At 39.5% G+C, this 23038-nt stretch overlaps 1 protein-coding gene across 1 annotated transcript in view; it reads right to left on the bottom strand.

Annotated features, from left to right (window-relative positions):
• Positions 1–14561: 14561 nt before the first annotated feature.
• The window catches only part of LOC133538904 (WD40 repeat-containing protein SMU1-like), a 26385-nt gene continuing 17908 nt past the window's right edge, over positions 14562–23038 (bottom strand). Inside the window, exons 10-12 of the mRNA XM_061880798.1 lie at positions 20416–20580; positions 16014–16166; positions 14562–15934 (exon numbers count right to left, since the gene is read on the bottom strand). Of these exons, the coding sequence (XP_061736782.1) occupies positions 15836–15934; positions 16014–16166; positions 20416–20580 (417 nt within the window). The 3' untranslated portion in view covers positions 14562–15835. The remainder of the gene's footprint in view (positions 15935–16013; positions 16167–20415; positions 20581–23038) is intronic.

Below are 23038 nucleotides of genomic sequence, written 5' to 3'. Positions count from 1 at the left end.
TCATAGACACAGTAGAAAAAACATTTTGTGAGTTGTGTATTATTCTACGAAAATTGCTATGTGTACAGGGATCATCCAGCCTGGCGCTGGCTAGTTCTAACTTAACTGACTCCATACCCAGGCTAGCAGGCTCTGTAATTGCCTGTGACCGGGCTTGCTCTAGTGCAGTTAGTCAAATGTGGCTCAATGCGAAGTCTATGTTCCGAGACAAGAGGATAGCGCCTTCCTGGTTAGGGTGAGGGCCGTCTCTCCTCAGCAAGCCAGGTTTGCCCCAGAAAGAGGGCCAATTATCAATAAGCGTAAATCCCTGTTGTCTGCAGAAGCTATCCAGCCACCTGTTAAGAGAGACTAATCTGCTATATCTCTCATCATTGCCTCTCACAGGCAGGGGGCCAGAGACAATTACTCGATGCCTGGACATCTTTCTGGCGAGATTACAAGCCCTGGCTATGTTTCTCTTTGTAATCTCTGATTGTCTCATCCTAACGTCATTGGAGCCAAACTGTATTACTATATTCGCATAACTAGTGGTACGGTTAGCCTGCCGTACGTGTTTACTAGACCTGTTGCGAGTTAGCTCCCTAAGATTAGCTTCAATGTCAGGTGCTCTGCCCCCGGGAATACACTTAATTGTGGCTGGTTTGCGAAGCTTTATGTTTCGGGTGATGGAGTCCCCTATGACTAAAGTGTGGTGCCCGGTAGACTGGGGTGTAGGACTAGCTAAAGGGCTAAATCTATTATGCGTCTCAACCGGTACACCATAGCTTGTAGGTCGATTAGGGCTGCTACAAGCTGGGCTAGTTAGCTCGCTACAGCTAACGCTAGCAGATGTGTCCGCAACATCTAAAGTTACGAAATTACACTGCTCTAAGTGACATATCTAAGTTACATTTAATCCAGTGTGGGTGGCACTGGGAGCAGGTGGGTAAAGTGTCTTGCCCTAGGACACAACGGCAGTGACTAAGATGGCGGAAAAGGGAATCGAACCTGCAACCCTCGAGTTGCTGGCACGGCCGCGCTACCAACCGAGCTATGCCGCCCACAAGATACACTTACAATTAGTGCACCAACCCAAAAAAACTCCCTTTTTCATGACCGAAAAAAAATAATACCGCCCCCCTAAAAATGAAACCAAATGTCTAGTTCAGGGGTCGGCAACCCGACAAAAATATAGGAAATATAAATATAAGGAAATGATGGGGGAAAAAAACATATTTTTTGTTTTAATTTGGTTTCTGTAGGAGGACAAACATGACACAAACCTCCCTAATTGTTATAAAGCAAACTGTTTATATTAAACATGCTCTACTGATTCGAATATTTGGCAAGCGCCGTTTTGTCCTACTCATTTTGGCGGTCCTTGAACTCACCGTGGTTTGTTTACATGTACAACTTTCTCCGACTTTCTAGGACGTGTTTTATGCCACTTCTTTTTCTGTCTCATTTTGTCCACCAAACTTTTAACGTTGTGCGTGAATGCACAAAGGTGAGTTTTGTTGATGTTATTGACTTCCTTTTTCATGACCATAAAAAAGAATACCGCCCCCTCCCCCCACAATGTAAATGAAACCAAATGTCTAGGTCAGGGGTCGGCAACCCGACAAAAACATATTTTTTGTTTTAATTTGGTTTTTGTAGGAGGACAAACATGACACAAACCTCCCTAATTGTTATGTTTGTTTGTATTAAACATGCTTCACTGATTCCAGTATTTGGCTTATCCAAGCACCGTTTTGTCCTACTCATTTTGGCGGTCCTTGAACTCACCATGGTTTGTTTACATGTACAACTTTCTCCGACTTTCTAGGACGTGTTTTATGCCACTTCTTTTTCTGTCTCATTTTGTCCACCAAACTTTTAATGTTGTGCGTGAATGCACAAAGGTGAGTTTTGTGGATGTTATTGACTTGTGTGGAGTGCTAATCAGACATATTTGGTCACTGCATGACTGCAAGCTAATCGATGCTAACATGCTATTTAGGCTAGCTGTATGTACATATTGCATCATTATGCCTCATTTGTTGCTATTTTTGAGCTCATTTAGTTTCCTTTAAGTCCTCTTAATTCAATTTATATCTCATGACACTATCTGTATGTAATATGGATATTAATTTTTTGCGTCTCCAGACAGATTTGTTTTTGTATTTTTGGTCCAATATGGCTCTTTTAACATTTTGGGTTGCTGACCCCTGGTCTGGGTATAATGATTGATGATAAATTGAACTGGAAATCTCACATAAAAAATATACAACTTAAAGTAGCAAGAAACATGTAAATAATGAATAGAGCAAAGCATGTTCTAGACCAAAAATCACTTCATATTGTCTACTGCTCAGTAGTCCTACATGACTTATTGTGTAGAAATGTGTGAAATAACTGCAAAAGTACACTTCACTCATTAAATGTGTTACAAAAAAAAACAGTTATAATAATACATCATGTGGCTATAGACAATTATTTGTTCAATCAAAAATACTGAAATTCACATAGTGAATTTGCAAACAGCTAAAATGATACACAAAGCAAACTCTAACCTGCTGGCCAAGAATATACAACAATTATTCTCAAAAAAAGAGGAGAAATATAATCTTAGAGAAAAATGTAATTTAAAATGTACGCACGTACAACACTTAAGACCTTCAGTATATCAGGATGTGGAATTAAATGATGGAATGGATGAAGCAAAGCAATCAATGTACTAATATCATCCACTTCTACAAACTCTTCGCACTTAAAGTGTTTACAAAGTACAAAGCAGAAGATAAACATTATGAATTTATTTCATCATCCATCCATCCATCCATCCATTTTCTACCGCTTCCATTTTCAAAATAATCTTACTCATCTCACCATATGAAATATAACTTACTTTGCCAATTATTTTAATTGTGATTACTTATGGAGTATATTGTGAATCAATTGTGAACAGGAAGTGAACAGAAGTTTTAGCAACTGTTATGTAAAGGAAAAGGGGTAGGATTAAATAAGATCTGCTTCTTCTTACTCCTTTTCCAACATGTTGAATAGAGAAACTGGAAATTGTGATGCATCATGTTGTATGCATGCATGTGTGATGTATCATGTTGTATGCATGCATGTGTGATGTATCATGTTGTATGCGTGCATGTGTGATGTATCATGTTGTATGCCTGCATTTGTGATGTACCATGTATGCATGCATGTGTGATGCATCATGTTGTATGCATGCATGTGTGATGCATCATGCTGTATGCATGCATGTGTGATGTATCATGTTGTATGAATGCATGTGCGATGCATCATGCCGTATGCATGCATGTGTGATGCATCATGCTGTATGCATGCATGTGTGATGTATCATGTTGTATGCATGCATGTGTGATGCATCATGTTGTATGCATGTATGTGTGATGTATCATGTTGTATACATGCATGTGTGATGTATCATTTTGTATGCATGCATGTGTGATGTATCATGTTGTATGCGTGCATGTGTGATGTATCATCTTGTATGCCTGCATTTGGGATGTATCATGTATGCATGCATGTGTGATGCATCATGTATGCATGCATGTGTGATGCATCATGTTGTATGCATGCATGTGTGATGTATCATGTTGTATGCATGCATGCATGTGTGATGCATCATGTTGTGTGTATCAATCTGTATGCATGCATGTGTGGTGTATCATTGTGTATGCATACATGTGTGCTGCATCATGTTGTGTGCATGTAAGTGTGATGTATCATGTTGTATGCATGCATGTGTGATGTATCATGTTGTATGCATGCATGCATGTGTGATGCATCATGTTGTGTGTATCATGCTGTATGCATGCATGTGTGATGTATCATTGTGTATGCATGCATGTGTGATGTATCATGTTGTGTGCATGCAAGTGTGATGTATCATGTTGTATGCATGCATGTGTGATGTATCATGTTGTGTGCATGCATGTGTAATGTATCATGTTGTATGCATGCATGTGTGATGCATCATATTGTATGCATGCATGTGTGATGCATCATGTTGTATGCGTGCATGTGTGATGTAGCATGTCATATGTGTGCATGTGTGATGTATCGTGTTGTATGCATGCATGTGTGATGTATCGTGTTGTACGCATGCATGTGTGATGTATCATGTTGTATGCATGTATGTGTGACGTATCATGTTGTATACATGCATGTGTGATGTATCATGTTGTATGCATGCATGTGCGATGTATCATTGTGTATGCATGCATGTGTGATGTATCATGTTGTGTACATGCAAGTGTGATGTATCATGTTGTATGCATGCATGTGTGATGTATCATGTTGTGTGCATGCATGTGTAATGTATCATGTTGTATGCGTGCATGTGTGATGCATCATATTGTATGCATGCATGTGTGATGCATCATGTTGTATGCATGCATGTGTGATGTAGCATGTCGTATGCGTGCATGTGTGATGTATCGTGTTGTATGCATGCATGTGTGATGTATCATGTTGTATGCATGCATGTGTGATGCATTGTGTTGTATGCATGTATGTGTGACGTATCATGTTGTATACATGCATGTGTGATGTATCATGTTGTATGCATGCATGTGCGATGTAGCATGTCGTATGCGTGCATGTGTGATGTATCGTGTTGTATACCTGCATTTGTGATGTATCATGTATGCATGCATGTGTGAAGCATCATGTTGTATGCATGCATGTGTGATGTATCATGTTGTATGCATGCATGCATGTGTGATGCATGCATGTTGTGTGTATCATGCTGTATGCATGCATGTGTGATGTATCATTGTGTATGCATACATGTGTGCTGTATCATGTTGTGTGCATACATGTGTGCTGTATCATGTTGTGTGCATGCATGTGTGATGCATCATGTTGTATGCATGCATGTGTGATGCATTATGTTGTATGCATGCATGTGTGATGCATCATGTTGTATGCATGCATGTGTGATGCATCATGTTGTATCCATGCACGTGTGATGTATCATGTTGTATCCATGCATGCATGTGTGATGCATCATGTTGTGTGTATCATGCTATATGCATGCATGTGTGATGTATCATGTTGTATGCATGCATGTGTGATGTGCCATGTTGTGTGCATGCAAGTGTGATGTACCATGTTGTATGCATGCATGTGTGATGTACCATGTTGTATGCATGCATGTGTGATGCATCATGTTGTATGCATGCATGTGTGATGCATCATGTTGTATGCATGTATGTGTGACATATCATGTTGTATACATGCATGTGTGATGTATCATGTCGTATTTGTGCATGTGTGATGTATCATGTTGTATGCATGCATGTGTGATGTATCATGTTGTATGCATGCATGCATGTGTGATGCATCATGTTGTATGCATGTATGTGTGAAGTATCATGTTGTATACATGCATGTGTGATGTATCATGTTGTATGCATGCATGTGTGATGTATAATGTTGTATGCGTGCATGTGTGATGTATCATGTTGTATGCATGCATGCATGTGTGATGCATCATGTTGTGTGTATCATGCTGTATGCATGCATGTGTGATGTATCATTGTGTATGCATGCATGTGTGATGTGCCATGTTGTGTGCATGCAAGTGTGATGTATCATGTTGCATGCATGCATGTGTGATGTACCATGTTGTATGCATGCATGTGTGATGTACCATGTTGTATGCATGCATGTGTGATGCATCATGTTGTATGCATTTATGTGTGACGTATCATGTTGTATACATGCATGTGTGATGTATCGTGTTGTATGCATGTATGTGTCACGTATCATGTTGTATACATGCATGTGTGATGTATCGTGTTGTATGCCTGCATTTGTGATGTATCATGTATGCATGCATGTGTGATGCATCATGTTGTATGCATGCATGTGTGATGCATCATGTTGTATGCATGCATGTGTGATGTATCATGTAGTATGCATGCATGCATGTGTGATGCATCATGTTGTGTGTATCATGCTGTATACATGCATGTGTGATGTATCATGTTGTATGCATGCATGTGTGATGTATCATGTCGTATGCGTGCATGTGTGATGTATCATTTTGTATGCGTGCATGTGTGATGTATCATGTTGTATGCATGCATGTGTGATGCATCATGTTGTATGCATGTATGTGTGAAGTATCATGTTGTATACATGCATGTGTGGTGTATCATGTTGTATGCATGCATGTGTGATGTATCATGTTGTATGCGTGCATGTGTGATGTATCATGTTGTATGCCTGCATTTGTGATGTATCATGTATGCATGCATGTGTGATGCATCATGTTTTATGCATGCATGTGTGATGCATCATGTTGTATGCACTCATGTGTGATGTTTCATGTTGTATGCATGCATGCATGTGTGATGCATCATGTTGTGTGTATCATGCTGTATGCATGCATGTGTGATGTATCATTGTGTATGCATGCATGTGTGATGTATCATGTTGTGTGCATGCAAGTGTGATGTATCATGTTGTATGCATGTGTGATGCATCATGTTTTATGCATGCATGTGTGATGCATCATGTTGTATGCACTCATGTGTGATGTTTCATGTTGTATGCATGCATGTGTGATGTATCATTGTGTATGCATGCATGTGTGATGTATCATGTTGTGTGCATACATGTGTGCTGTATCATGTTGTATGCATGCATGTGTGATGCATCATTTTGTATGCATGCATGTGTGATGCATCACAATGTATGCATGCATGCATGTGTGATGCATCGTGTTGTGTGTATCATGCTGTATGCATGCATGTGTGATGTATCATTGTGTATGCATGCATGTGTGATGTATCATGTTGTGTGCATGCAAGTGTGATGTATCATGTTGTATGCATGCATGTGTGATGTACCATGTTGTATGCATGCATGATGCATCATGTTGTATGCATGCGTGATGCATCATGTTGTATGCATGTATGTGTGACGTATCATGTTGTATACATGCATGTGTGATGTGTCATGTTGTATGCATGCATGTGTTATGTATCTTGTTGTATGCGTGCATGTGTGATGCATCATGTTGTATGCACGCATGTGTGATGCATCATGTTGTGTGCGTGCATGTGTGATGTACCATGTTGTATGCATGCATGTGCGATGTATCGTGTTGTATGCATGCATGTGATGTATCATGTTGTATGCATGCATGTGTGATACATCATGTATGCATGCATGTGTGGTGTATCATGTTGTATGCGTGCATGTGCGATGTATAATGTTGTATGCGTGTATGTGCGATGTATCATGTTGTATGCGTGCATGTGTGATGTATCATGTTGTAAGCATGCATGTGTGATGTATCATGTTGTATGCATGCATGTGCGATGTATCATGTTGTATGCATGCATGTGTGATGTATCATGTTGTATGCATGCATGTGTGATGTATCATGTTGTATGCATGCATGTGTGATGTATCATGTTGTATGCATGCATGTGTGATGCATCATGTTGTATGCATGTATGTGTGATATATCATGTTGTATGCATGCACGTGTGATGTATCATGTTGTATGCATGCATGTGTGATACATCATGTTGTATGCGTGCATGTGTGATGTATCATGTTGTATGCGTGCATGTGCGATGTATCATGTTGTATGCGTGCATGTGCGATGTATCATGTATGCGTGCATGTGTGATGTATCATGTATGCATGCATGTGTGATGTATCATGTTGTATGCATGCATGTGTGAGGTATCATGTTGTATGCGTCCATGTGTGATGTATCATGTTGTATGCTTGCATGTGTGATGCATCATGTTGTATGCATGCACGTGTGATGTATCATGTTGTATGCATGCACGTGTGATGTATCATGTTGTATGCTTGCATGTGTGATGCATCATGTTGTATGCATGCATGTGTGATGCATCATGTTGTATGCATGCATGTGTGATGCATCATGTTGTATGCATGTATGTGTGACATATCATGTTGTATACATGCATGGGTGATGTATCATGTTGTATGCATGCATGTGTGATGTATCATGTCGTATTTGTGCATGTGTGATGTATCATGTTGTATGCATGCATGTGTGATGTATCATGTTGTATGCATGCATGCATGTGTGATGCATCATGTTGTATGCATGTATGTGTGAAGTATCATGTTGTATGCATGCATGTGTGATGTATAATGTTGTATGCGTGCATGTGTGATGTATCATGTTGTATGCATGCATGCATGTGTGATGCATCATGTTGTGTGTATCATGCTGTATGCATGCATGTGTGATGTATCATTGTGTATGCATGCATGTGTAATGTGCCATGTTGTGTGCATGCAAGTGTGATGTATCATGTTGCATGCATGCATGTGTGATGTACCATGTTGTATGCATGCATGTGTGATGTACCATGTTGTATGCATGCATGTGTGATGCATCATGTTGTATGCATGTATGTGTGACGTATCATGTTGTATACATGCATGTGTGATGTATCGTGCTGTATGCATGTATGTGTCACGTATCATGTTGTATACATGCATGTGCGATGTATCGTGTTTTATGCCTGCATTTGTGATGTATCATGTATGCATGCATGTGTGATGCATCATGTTGTATGCATGCATGTGTGATGCATCATGTTGTATGCATGCATGTGTGATGTATCATGTAGTATGCATGCATGCATGTGTGATGCATCATGTTGTGTGTATCCTGCTGTATACATGCATGTGTGATGTATCATGTTGTATGCATGCATGTGTGATGTATCATGTCGTATGCGTGCATGTGTGATGTATCATTTTGTATGCGTGCATGTGTGATGTATCATGTTGTATGCATGCATGTGTGATGCATCATGTTGTATGCATGTATGTGTGAAGTATCATGTTGTATGCATGCATGTGTGATGTATCATGTTGTATGCGTGCATGTGTGATGTATCATGTTGTATGCCTGCATTTGTGATGTATCATGTATGCATGCATGTGTGATGCATCATGTTTTATGCATGCATGTGTGATGCATCATGTTGTATGCACTCATGTGTGATGTTTCATGTTGTATGCATGCATGCATGTGTGATGCATCATGTTGTGTGTATCATGCTGTATGCATGCATGTGTGATGTATCATTGTGTATGCATACATGTGTGCTGTATCATGTTGTATGCATGCATGTGTGATGCATCATTTTGTATGCATGCATGTGTGATGCATCACAATGTATGCATGCATGCATGTGTGATGCATCGTGTTGTGTGTATCATGCTGTATGCATGCATGTGTGATGTATCATTGTGTATGCATGCATGTGTGATGTATCATGTTGTGTGCATGCAAGTGTGATGTATCATGTTGTATGCATGCATGTGTGATGTACCATTTTGTATGCATGCATGATGCATCATGTTGTATGCATGCGTGATGCATCATGTTGTATGCATGTATGTGTGACGTATCATGTTGTATACATGCTTGTGTGATGTGTCATGTTGTATGCATGCATGTGTTATGTATCTTGTTGTATGCGTGCATGTGTGATGCATCATGTTGTATGCACGCATGTGTGATGCATCATGTTGTGTGCGTGCATGTGTGATGTACCATGTTGTATGCATGCGTGTGCGATGTATCGTGTTGTATGCATGCATGTGATGTATCATGTTGTATGCATGCATGTGTGATACATCATGTATGCATGCATGTGTGGTGTATCATGTTGTATGCGTGCATGTGCGATGTATCATGTTGTATGCACGTATGTGCGATGTATCATGTTGTATGCGTGCATGTGTGATGTATCATGTTGTATGCAGGCATGTGCGATGTATCATGTTGTATGCATGCATGTGTGATGTATCATGTTGTATGCATGCATGTGTGATGTATCATGTTGTATGCATGCATGTGTGATGTATCATGTTGTATGCATGCATGTGTGATGCATCATGTTGTATGCATGTATGTGTGATATATCATGTTGTATGCATGCACGTGTGATGTATCATGTTGTATGCATGCATTTGTGATACATCATGTTGTATGCGTGCATGTGTGATGTATCATGTTGTATGCGTGCATGTGCGATGTATCATGTTGTATGCGTGCATGTGCGATGTATCATGTATGCGTGCATGTGTGATGTATCATGTATGCATGCATGTGTGATGTATCATGTTGTATGCATGCATGTGTGAGGTATCATGTTGTATGCGTCCATGTGTGATGTATCATGTTGTATGCTTGCATGTGTGATGCATCATGTTGTATGCATGCACGTGTGATGTATCATGTTGTATGCATGCACGTGTGATGTATCATGTTGTATGCATGCATGTGTGATGTATCATGTTGTATGCGTGCATGTGTGATGTATCATGTTGTATGCATACACGTGTGATGCATCATGTTGTATGCATGCATGTGTTATGCATCATGCTGTATGCACGCATGTGTGATGTATCATGTTGCATGCATGCATGTGTGATGTATCATGTTGTATGCATGCATGTGTGATGCATCATGTTGTATGCATGTATGTGTGACGTATCATGTTGTATACATGCATGTGTGATGTATCATGTTGTATGCATGCATGTGTGATGTATCATGTCGTATGCGTGCATGTGTGATGTATCATGTTGTATGCATGCATGTGTTTGGTGCATCATGTTGTATGCATGTATGTGTGACGTATCATGTTGTATACATGCATGTGTGATGTATCATGTCGTATGCGTGCATGTGTGATGTATCATGTTGTATGCATGCATGTGTGATGTATCATGTTGTATGCATGCATGTGTGATGCATCATGTTGTATGCATGTATGTGTGAAGTATCATGTTGTATACATGCATGTGTGATGTATCATGTTGTATGCATGCATGTGTGATGTATCATGTTGTATGCGTGCATGTGTGATATATCATGTTGTATGCCTGCATTTGTGATGTATCATGTATGCATGCATGTGTAATGCATCATGTTGTATGCATGCATGTGTGATGCATCATGTTGTATGCACTCATGTGTGATGTATCATGCTGTATGCATGCATGTGTGATGTATCATTGTGTATGCATGCATGTGTGATGTATCATGTTGTGTGCATGCAAGTGTGGTGTATCATGTTGTATGCATGCATGTGTGATGTATCATGTTGTATACATGCATGTGTGATGTGTCATGTTGTATGCATGCATGTGTGATGTATCTTGTTGCATGTGTGCATTTGTGATGCATCATGTTGTATGCACGCATGTGTGATGCATCATGCTGTGTGCGTGCATGTGTGATGTATCATGTTGTATGCATGCATGTGAGATGTATCGTGTTGTATGCATGCATGTGATGTATCATGTTGTATGCATGCATGCGTGATACATCATGTTGTATGCGTGCATGTGCGATGTATCATGTTGTATGCGTGTATGTGCGATATATCATGTTGTATGCGTGCATGTGTGATGTATCATGTTGTAAGCATGTATGTGTGATATATCATGTTGTATGCATGCATGTATGATGTATCATGTTGTATGCATGCATGTGTGATGTATCATGTTGTATGCATGCATGTGTGATGTATCATGTTGTATGCATGCATGTGCGATGTATCATGTTGTATGCATGCATGTGTGATGCATCATGTTGTATGCATGTATGTGTGATGTATCATGTTGTATGCATGCACGTGTGATGTATCATGTTGTATGCATGCATGTGTGATACATCATGTTGTATGCGTGCATGTGTGATGTATCATGTTGTATGCGTGCATGTGCGATATATCATGTTGTATGCGTGCATGTGCGATGTATCATGTTGTATGCGTGCATGTGTGATGTATCATGTTGTATGCTTGCATGTGTGATGCATCATGTTGTATGCATGCACGTGTGATGTATCATGTTGTATGCATGCACGTGTGATGTATCATGTTGTATGCGTGCATGTGTGATGTATCATGTTGTATGCGTGCATGTGTGATGTATCATGTTGTATGCATGCATGTGTAATGTATCATGTTGTATGCATACACGTGTGATGTATCATGTTGTATGCGTGCATGTGTGATGTATCATGTTGTATGCGTGCATGTGTGATGTATCATGTTGTATGCATGCATGTGTGATGTATCATGTTGTATGCATACACGTGTGATGCATCATGTTGTATGCATGCATGTGTTATGCATCATGCTGTATGCACGCATGTGTGATGTATCATGTTGCATGCATGCATGTGTGATGTATCATGTTGTATGCGTGCATGTGTGATGCATCATTTTGTATGCATGCATGTGTGATGCATCGTGTTGTATGCATGCATGTGTGATGTATCATGTTGTATGCATGCATGTTTGATGTATCATGTTGTATGTGTGCATGTGTGATGTATCATGTTGTATGTGTGCATGTGTGATGTATCATGTTGTATGCATGCATGTGTGATGCATCATGTTGTATGCATGCATGTGTGATGTATCATGTTGTATGCATGCATGTGTGATGCAGCATGCTGCATGCACGCACGCATGTGTGATCCATCATGCTGTGTGCATCGTGCTGCATGCATGCATGTGCGGTGCATCATGCTGCATGCACGCATGTGTGATGCGTCACACATGCGTGCATGGATGTATGATGCATCATGTTGCATGCATGTATATATCATGGAGAGAATGCCAAGAGTGTGCAAAGCAGTAATCGGAGCAAAGGGTGGCTATTTTGAAGAAACTAGAATATAAAATATGTTTTTACTTATGTTACCTTTTTTTGTTAAGTACATTGATTGAATCTTTTATTAGTAGATTGCACAGTACAGTACATATTCTGTACAATTGACCACTAAATGGTAACACCCCAATAAGTTTTCAACTTGTTTAAGTCGGGGTCCACGTTAATCAGTTCATGGTAAGTCCATAACTCCACATGTGTTCATTCAAAGTTTTGATGTGACTATCTACAATGTAAATAGTCATGAAAATAAAGAAAACAGATTCAATGAGAAGAAAGTGTGTACAAACTTTTGGCCTGTACTGAAAGTTTTTTTTTTTTTTTAATGCATTCTAACGTGTAAATAAAAATCTGCTTACAGTGGAGTCAATGGGAGGTCCTTTATTACACCCATAAAACGCAATTTAAAAAAAACATCCAAAAAGCACCAACAATACTCCATTTACATTTCCTGGCTTGAATATTGACACATATTAGTCATATAGTTATTATAAATATTAACACGTATTAGTCATATTGTTATTATAAATATGAACAAGTATTAGAATATGAACAAGTATTAGTGATGTTATTATTATAAGTGCTTACGCAGACAAACTATTTATAGTGATCACGAGCTCATGTTGATGATCAGCTGCTTCCTCACTTCCCTGCTCATCAAACTTTATCCCGGGTCATAAATCATGCCTCTCACCTGGTTAGTAGAAGGACGAGGACGTATTTTGACACGTTGGTACACTTTATACATATCTATACAATAATAAAAAAGCTAATGGTAATGTGAGTGAATAAGTGTCGGTTTGTAAATGGGTCATACTTGCCAACCCTCCCGGATTTTCCGGGAGACTCCCGAAATTCAGCGCCTCTCCCGAAAACCTCTTGGAAGAAATTTTCTCCCGAAAATCTCCCGAAATTCAGCCCGAGCTGGAGGCCACGCCCCCTCCAGCTCAAACATGCACAGTTCAAAGCTTGAAAAGGAGGATTGCAGGCGGATCTGACGGCATTTAAAGTCATTTTTAAAAACGACTGCTAATCCTCCTCTTTTTCGACCGGACGACCGCGGAGAATTAAAGTAGGACACTCCAGAGGCAGAAGTTCATTAAGAGGGGCGGACTCACCGGCTCTCAGCCATGTTTCCGTCACACAGAGGAAGTCAAGTCTGCGGGAAGTGAAGAAATCCTCCAGGATAAACGTTTTGTTTGCCAAAGATCTTGCGTTCACAAGACCGAACCTGGCGGGGGCCAGCCCAACCAAGGGCGCAGCTAAGCCAGGTGGGGCCCGACACACAGCCCACAGGTGGCGGGGGAGAGGAGCCACCAGGTGGGAAAGGAAAGCAGGAATCCGGCCGGATAAAAAATTTGACTGCGACATCGAAAAACCAACGTCGAAGTTCATAACAGTGGGAGAGGGGCAAAGATCCAACAGTGTTTGGCGGTCGTACACAAGCAGTGAGCAGACAGAGACGAAAATAGACACAAACAACACAAAAACAAACAGAGCTGACAGCGAGAGACAGCAGGCCAAAGCACATACTGGCGCCATCTTCTGGAAACTCTTAAGTGTCGTTACTCAAATCGTGAAAGGAAAGTGCTGTTGTTGTTTTTTAGTAACCAGCAAGCACATTACAGTTAGTAGAACAACTGTGTTTTTATTACTGTGTATTTGATAGGTGCCGTCTGAAATTCAACTATTTCTTTTATTTATATATATAATAAAATGAATATATATAGCTAGAATTTAATTAAATATATATATATATATATGAAATACTCGAGTTGGTGAATTGGCTGTAAATATAGACCTCCCCTCTTAACCACGCCCCCGCCCAAACCACGCCACCCCCCGCCCCCCCGACCCCACCTACCAAAATCGGAGGTCTCAAGGTTGGCAAGTATGAGTGAATGTGGAAATACTGTCAAAGCGCTTTGGGCTCCTTAAAAAGGGGTAGAAAAAGTGCTATACAAGTACAACCCATTTACAACCCAGGTGTCACTTCCTCCCACTCATTTTGGACATGAAAACACCCAAACATTATGTATTGTTTTTATTCTAAATTATTTATTTCTATTTCAGTACTTTATCATAATGTTATCAAGGTTATTTCCTTTTTTTACTTCCGTTTTGTAACTTGACCAAAATAAACTACTCCTGCTAAATATAGGTATACTGTGTGAGATAGAGATATTTTTAGGTGTTCTTTTTTAATCCATAGTCACGTTTAAAGCAGCTAGTATTTCCTGTGTAGTCTGTCTTCTTGTGACCTCCTTGCTTTTATCTCATGTCCGCTTGTAAACTCTATACTTTGTCTTAAGGGCTCCTGTTTGTCAGCTAACAGAGCTGTTTTGGCCAGTTCCTCATCACTTTTGAAGAAGCAGCCGCGCTCTTTTGTGGAAGCTGACTCTTTTTATTTGAATTCAGACCTCTTCTTGTTGATGCTATTGTGGCGTGGTAAGGGCGGGTCTCCTAAAGCTTTAGTAAAACTTGGCCAAGTACCGTTCTGTCTGGGTGGTCCTCTTTACTCAACATATGTCATCCAAAACAACGTGGGAGTGGCCAGTGTGTTTTGATACTTGGCGGCATCTTGCAAGTATGCTAACTTTTCTACAGTATTTTAGCATGCTAATGTTAGGATGCTAACATTTTTTTCCAGCATTTTTGATAATTTCCTTCGTATGAACCTACAAATCATGGGTTTTGATACTTTGAACTTCGACCAACCCGGGGCGGAAGGTTCACAGTACAGATAGCAGGTCCATCAAGATTTGTGCGAGAATTTTCTCATGTTTTTTTCTGTTCAAAATGTGGCGCGGCCCGTACAAAAATGGCCCCCTGGTCCACCCCTGATGTATGTCATGGCCTGTAGCATTTCCTAAGCGTCCAATCGGATCGCTCTGACGACTCGCAACCCCTCGACCGGTCGCCACGGTGACCGTGACGAGCCCGCGACGAGCCCGCGGCAGCTGTATGACCACCGCTAACTATTACTCGATTGAGTCTGTGTGCTGCGGCCATAATGTTGCAAGGGATTCTGGGATAGGAAGGCCTGTGGACCGCGACAGTGAATAGTAAGAAAGGATGCATGAAAGCCCCTTCAGTTAACCAAAGTTTACATGTCCAGGTTCCCCCTTTAAGGCTTCCACAGCCTCAGGAGGCCGTCCTCGCTGTAGGTGGCGATGAGGTCGTGGTGCGGGTGGTGCGTGACGCCGATGACGTCCTTCTCGTGGACCTGAGGGGGCACAAGCAGGCCAATCAGACGCGTGTCCCCCCCCACCCCCCCACATGTGGCAGGGAGCCCACCAGCTTACTGTCAGAGTTTTCGCCAGCCTTCCCGACGCGTAGTTGAAGCAGTAGAGCAGCAAGTCCTCGCCCACGCAGTAGATCCATTGCCCTCGGGGGGACACGGTGCTGCACACAAACTTGGCCCCTGACTTCCTGTCCGCGGTCAACGTCTTGACAGTCTGAAGAAAAGCCGGTGGTCAAAATAATGTCATGATTGTTCCTGCCTACTAAGCACTACTAAGTCCGGCCCCACTTTTCAAGACGCACTAGCTCCATGCTAATTTACATTGGATTTGCCATTGAAATGCTACCGATTAGCATTGGCGATTTTACATGGCGACTTTGTCCGTCCATCCAAATTTGGTAATGCAAACGACAACTAAGACGGACGTACGATCAAACAGCCGGCGTGTGAAAAGTACAAGACATACAGTATTAACACTTTGTAGCGCTTGACTGGCATATTCAACTTTATGGCAAAGACTACTTCTTAGCCTGGCAACACACCTTACACACCTTACACCATACCACTGATATATGTGTATATATACATATATGTATGTGTGTGTGTATATATATATATATATATATATATATATATATATACATATATAAAATATATATATACAGTATATATACATACATACATACATACATATATACACCAATATATATGTATGTATATATATATATATGGATATATGTGTATATATACATATATGTATGTGTGTATATATGTATATGTGTATATATACTGTATATTAGGGCTGCAACAACTAATCGATTAAATTGCTTAAAATCGATTATTAAAATAGTTGGCGATTACTTTAGTCATCGATTCATTGGATGTATGCAATGCGCATGCGCTGAAGCTCCCCCCCCCAAACCTTTATTTATAAACTGCAACAATTACAAAAAGCTGAAAAACAATAATCAACAAAATATAATTGTAACTTCATAAACTGAAAAGAATGCAACAATGTAATATTCAGTGTTGACAGATAGATTTTTTGTGGACATGTTCCATAAATATTGATGTTAACATGATGTCACATACAAAACTCCACTAGGAAGAGTTGGTGTTTTGTCACAACTCGATCATAGTTTACTGCGACAGGTTCACTATTAAATATGTTATTGGGGCCCAAAATCTGGTCTTAAGAAGACCCAAGAAAACTGAGTGGTAAACACAGATAAATGTTAACCAAGGGGTACTGGTTTCTAGTTTCGGTCAGGTCAAGTGCAAACTTGAAAAGCTCCAGTTGGAAGAGCTGAGTGATTGACATCTTTGGTCAACAAGCAAGGGGAATTGGGTTCACATCTCAGTAAGGAGTCAATGTTTTGTTTCACTATCATTGTGGTTTAGTGCGACCGCTTCTCAAGCTGAGTGGTTAAAGCAGCAATCTTCCAATCAAAGGGGAGGGAGTTCATCGGTCAGGTCCATCAGTAACTTGGAGATCTCCAGTCACAGTTTTATATCATAGTTTACCGTGAACGGTTGTCAGTTAAATATGTCATTGGGGCCTGAAATCTGGGTTTTTAGTAGACCAAGGATAGCTGAGTAGTTGAAGCAGCTACCTCCCAATCAAAGGGTACAGGGTTTAAATCCTAGTCAGGACCATCCATAACTAGGAAAGCTCCACCTGGATGAGTTCATATTTTATATCATAGATTACCGTGAACGGTTGGCAATTACATATGTCATTGGGGCCTGAAATCTGGCTTGCAGTAGACCGAGGATAGCTGAGTAGTTGAAGGAGAAACCTCTCAATCAAAGTGTACAGAGTTCAAATCCCAGTCAGGACCATCCATAACTAGGAAAGCCCATATTTTATGTCATAGATTACCGAGACAGGTTTGCAATTAAATATGTCATTGGGGCCCGAAATTTGTTCCTAAGAAGACCAAGGGTACCTGAGTGGTTAAAGCAGCTAGCTACAAATTAAAGGGGTCTGGGTTCAAATCCCATCCAGGTACCTCGGTAACTATGAAAACTCCAGCAGCAAAAGTAAGTGTTTTATATTATAGTTTACTGAGACAGGTTCGCAAATAAATATGTCATTGGGGCCCGAAATCTGTACTTAAGATGTCCAAGGATAGCTGAATGGTTAAAGCAGCTAACTCCCAGTCAAAGAGTGCAAGGTTCAAATCCCAGACAGGTAAACTGGTAACCATGAAAGCTCCAGCAGCAAGAGTAAATGTTTTATATCATAGTTTACTGAGACAGGTTCGCAATTAAATATGTCATTGGGGCCTGAAATCTTGTCTTGAGAAGACCGACGACAGCTGAATGGCTAAACCTGCTAGCTCCCAATCAAAGGGCACTGGGTTCAAATCCCAGGCAAGTTGATTGGTAACTAGGAAAGCTAATGTATTTTATCATAGTTTACTGAGACAGGTTCTCAATTACATATGTCATTGGGGCCCGAAATCTTGTCTAAAGAAGACCAAGGATAGCTGAATGGTTAAACAGCTAGCTCCCAATCAAAGGGTCCTGGATTCAATCCCAGTCAGGTCGATTGGCTTGCCAAGCCAAAGAATGCAGGAGTGGGGACGCTGGACAATGTGGGGGTGTATCACCTCCCCCACACAAAGTAAAGCTAAGTGGTAGCTGGTTAATTAACTTATAGTTAAAAAGGTAAGTATGGGTAATAATAATAACAAATAGTCTATAGTCCAAAAGTCTAAGGGTAACCTCGGGGGTTAGCTCCTCCTGTGTGCTGAGGCTAAAGTTGGTAAGTGTACCATCGGTAATTCCTGGCTGGGATGGGTGGGAATAGGAACATGAATAATTAATCATTGTGAGTGTTGACCAATTAGCTCTCCTTTGTTAATTAGTCAATTGGTGAATAAAAAAAAAATAAAAAATGGAATAATTGAAGAGAGAAAAAATTCAAATTGGATAATGAAAAACAAAAGAATAATTAATGGGATAAATAAAAACAGGGGACGTCAATGGATAATCATATGAGACCATAAGAAAAGAAAAAAGACGGTGGACGAATCTTCTTCGGTCTGACTAATTGCAATTGGATAATAAAAAATATAAATGATTAATAATTGGATGATGAAAAAAAGCACAACAAAAATATGTATTTTCTCATAATTTTAATAAATGATATGCAATTACCTGCACAGTCTTATTTCTTTTCTTAATTGTCTTTTTATTATTATCCAACCCAATTTTTTTTTTTTTTCATTTCCAATTTGTTGTACTTATTGGTACTTTTTTTATTAACTAATTGTTGGTCAGACCGAGGAGAGCTAATTGGTCAACATTCACAATGATTAATTATTCATGTTCCTATTCCCACCCATCCCAGCCAGGAATTACCGATAGTACACTTACCAACTTTAGCCTCAGCACACAGGAGGAGCTAACCCCCGAGGTTACCCTTAGACTTTTGGACTATAGACCATTTGTTATTATTATTACCCATACTTACCTTTTAACTATAAGTTAATTAACCGATTATTAATCGATTAATCAAAGTAATAATTGACAAATTAATCGATTATCAAATTAATCGTTAGTTGCAGCCCTAATGTATACATATGTGTGTATATATATATATATTAGGGCTTTGAATCTTTAGGTGTCCCACGATTCGATTCAATATCAATTCTTGGGGTCGCAATTCGATTATATATCGATTTTTTTTCGATTCAACGCGATTCTCGATTCAAAAACGATATTTTTCCGATTCAAAAGGTTTCTGTTTATATATATGTATATATATATATATATATATCCATCCATTTTCTACCGCCTATACCCTGCAGGGTCGCGGGGGGCTATATATATAAAGAAAAAAACAGATGGATAATTAACATTACTTGACACTTTTGAACACAAAAATGGGTCCCGTTGAGTACCAGCATTGATTCCCACGTACTAGGAATTGGTACTGATTCAAATATTAAAAGGTACTCATCCTTATTATTGTGGGGAGATAGTCCTCAGTGATGTCATTGTCTAATTTCTATTGATTAATTTCCCACGTTGTAATTTTCCATGTCAGAAGTTTGTGGGTGCTTGTAGAAAGGGGAAGGGGGCGGGGCCAGAGCAATACTTGCTCTCATGTTAAGAGTTTCCAAAAGTGTCCACTAAGACAAGGAAAGGTCGCCGGCTTTGTCGCTAGTTGCTTTTTTGAAAAAGAGTTGGCGAGCGTCCTCTTACTCTCTGGCAGACCAGTTGCCCATGAGCCACTGTACAGAGTATTTCACACACAGTCCCATTATAAAGTGTGTTTGAGCAAGAGTATAGTGAGAAAAGCTTCTTTTTCAGTTTTTTTTTTTTTTAACTGCGCGATGTCTTCTTATTCTCTGGCAGACCAGAGGGTTGCAAAGTTGTGATCTACTGTGCAGAGTTGTAACAACATGCTACTTTCACAGACAGTCCCATTATAAAGTGTTTCTGGGTATTACCTGACCGTGCGTGTCCATGACCACCACCGCGTCAGAGTGGTTGCAGACCACAAAGTGCTCCGGATTTTGGGGCAGAGGAGTCACGCTGTTGACGGGGATCTCGCAGGAAGTCCGAGCCAGAGATTTGAATGTGTGGATGCACTCACAAGTCTCGCTGTTCCAAATCTGCAACACAAGGTGGAATATGAAGAATAAAAGTCAACCTTTGCACAGAGGAAACTTTCCAGGTCATGTAACTAACTAGATGACCATAGTAACTAACTACATGACCATAGTAACTAACTACATGACCATAGTAACTAACTACATGACCATAGTAACTCATTACATGACCATAGTAACTCACTACATGACCATAGTAACTCACTACATGACCATAGTAAGTCATTACATGACCATGGTAAGTCATTACATGAACATAGTAACTAACTACATGACCATAGTAACTAACTACATGACCATAGCAACTCATTACATGACCATAGTAACTAACTACATGACGATAGTAAGTCATTACATGACCATGGTAACTCATTACATGACCATAGTAACTAATTAGATGACCATAGTAACTCATTACATGACCATAGTAACTAACTACATGACCATAGTAACTCATTACATGACCATAGTAACTAACTACATGACCATAGTAACTCATTACATGACCATGGTAACTAACTACATGACCATAGTAACTCATTACATGACCATAGTAACTATCTACATGACCATAGTAACTCATTACATGACCATGATAACTCATTACATGACCATAGTAATTAATTATATGACCATGGTAACTCATTACATGACCATGGTAACTCATTACATGACCATTGTAACTCATTACATGACCATGGTAACTAATTAGATGACCATTGTAACTCATTACATGACCAAGGTAACTAATTAAATGACCATTGTAACTCATTACATGACCAAGGTAACTAATTAAATGACCATTGTAACTAATTATATGACCATAGTTACTAATTACATGACAATAGTAAGTCATTACATGACCATAGTAACTAATTACATGACCATAGTTACAGTACTAATTATATGACCATAGTAACTCATTACATGACCATAGGAACTAACTACATGACCATAGTAACTAATTAGATGACAAAAGTAACTCATTACATGACCATAGTAACTAACTACATGACCATAGTAACTCATTACATGACCATAGTAACTAACTACATGACCATAGTAACTCATTACATGACCATGGTAACTAACTACATGACCATAGTAACTAACTACATGACCATAGTAATTCATTACATGACCATAGTAACTCATTACATGACCATAGTAACTATCTACATGACCATAGTAACTCATTACATGACCATGATAACTCATTACATGACCATAGTAATTAATTATATGACCATGGTAACTCATTACATGACCATGGTAACTCATTACATGACCATTGTAACTCATTACATGACCATGGTAACTAATTAGATGACCATTGTAACTCATTACATGACCAAGGTAACTAATTAAATGACCATTGTAACTCATTACATGACCAAGGTAACTAATTAAATGACCATTGTAACTAATTATATGACCATAGTTACTAATTACATGACAATAGTAAGTCATTACATGACCATAGTAACTAATTACATGACCATAGTTACAGTACTAATTATATGACCATAGTAACTCATTACATGACCATAGGAACTAACTACATGACCATAGTAACTAATTAGATGACAAAAGTAACTCATTACATGACCATAGTAACTTATTAGATGACCATAATAACTCATTACATGACCATGGTAACTAATTAGATGACCATTGCAACTCATTACATGACCATTGTAACTAATTAAATGACAATAGTAACTAATTCAGTGACCACAGTATCAATCAATTAATCAATCAGTTAATTTATACAGCCCTAAATCACGAGTGTCTCAAAGGGTTGCACAAGCCACAACCACATCCTAGTAACTAATCACATGACCATAGTGACTCATTAGATGACCACAGTAACTAATTAGATGACCATAGTAACTAATTACATGACCATAGAAACTCATTAGATGACCATAGTAACTCATTAGATGACCATAGTAAGTATTTAGCTGAGCATAGTAACTCATTAGATTACCATAGTAAGTATTTAGATGAGCATAGTAACTAATTAGATTACCATAGTAAGTATTTAGATGAGCATAGTAACTAATTAGATGACCATAGTAAGTATTTAGCTGAGCATAGTAACTCATTAGATTACCATAGTAAGTATTTAGATGAGCATAGTAACTAATTAGATGAGCATAGTAACTAATTAGATGACCATAGTAAGTATTTAGATGAACATAGTAACTAATTAGATGACCATAGTAAGTATTTAGATGAACATAGTAGCTAATTAGATGACCATATCCCGAGGCTCTCATCAAGCCGGTTCCAGATCTTTGGTTCCCTGCATACAACACTTGGAGCAGCACAAGCCAGTAGACCATCCATCCATTTTCTACCGCTTATTCCTTTTGAGGTAACGGGGGGTGCTGGAGCCTATCTCAGCTGCATTTGGGCGGAAGGCGGTGTACACCCTGGACAAGTCGCTCCCTCATCG

Source organism: Nerophis ophidion, linkage group LG20 (genome assembly GCF_033978795.1).
Source record: "Nerophis ophidion isolate RoL-2023_Sa linkage group LG20, RoL_Noph_v1.0, whole genome shotgun sequence".
NCBI lineage: Eukaryota > Metazoa > Chordata > Actinopteri > Syngnathiformes > Syngnathidae > Nerophis > Nerophis ophidion.
This window is presented reverse-complemented; position numbering and strand designations above follow the sequence as displayed.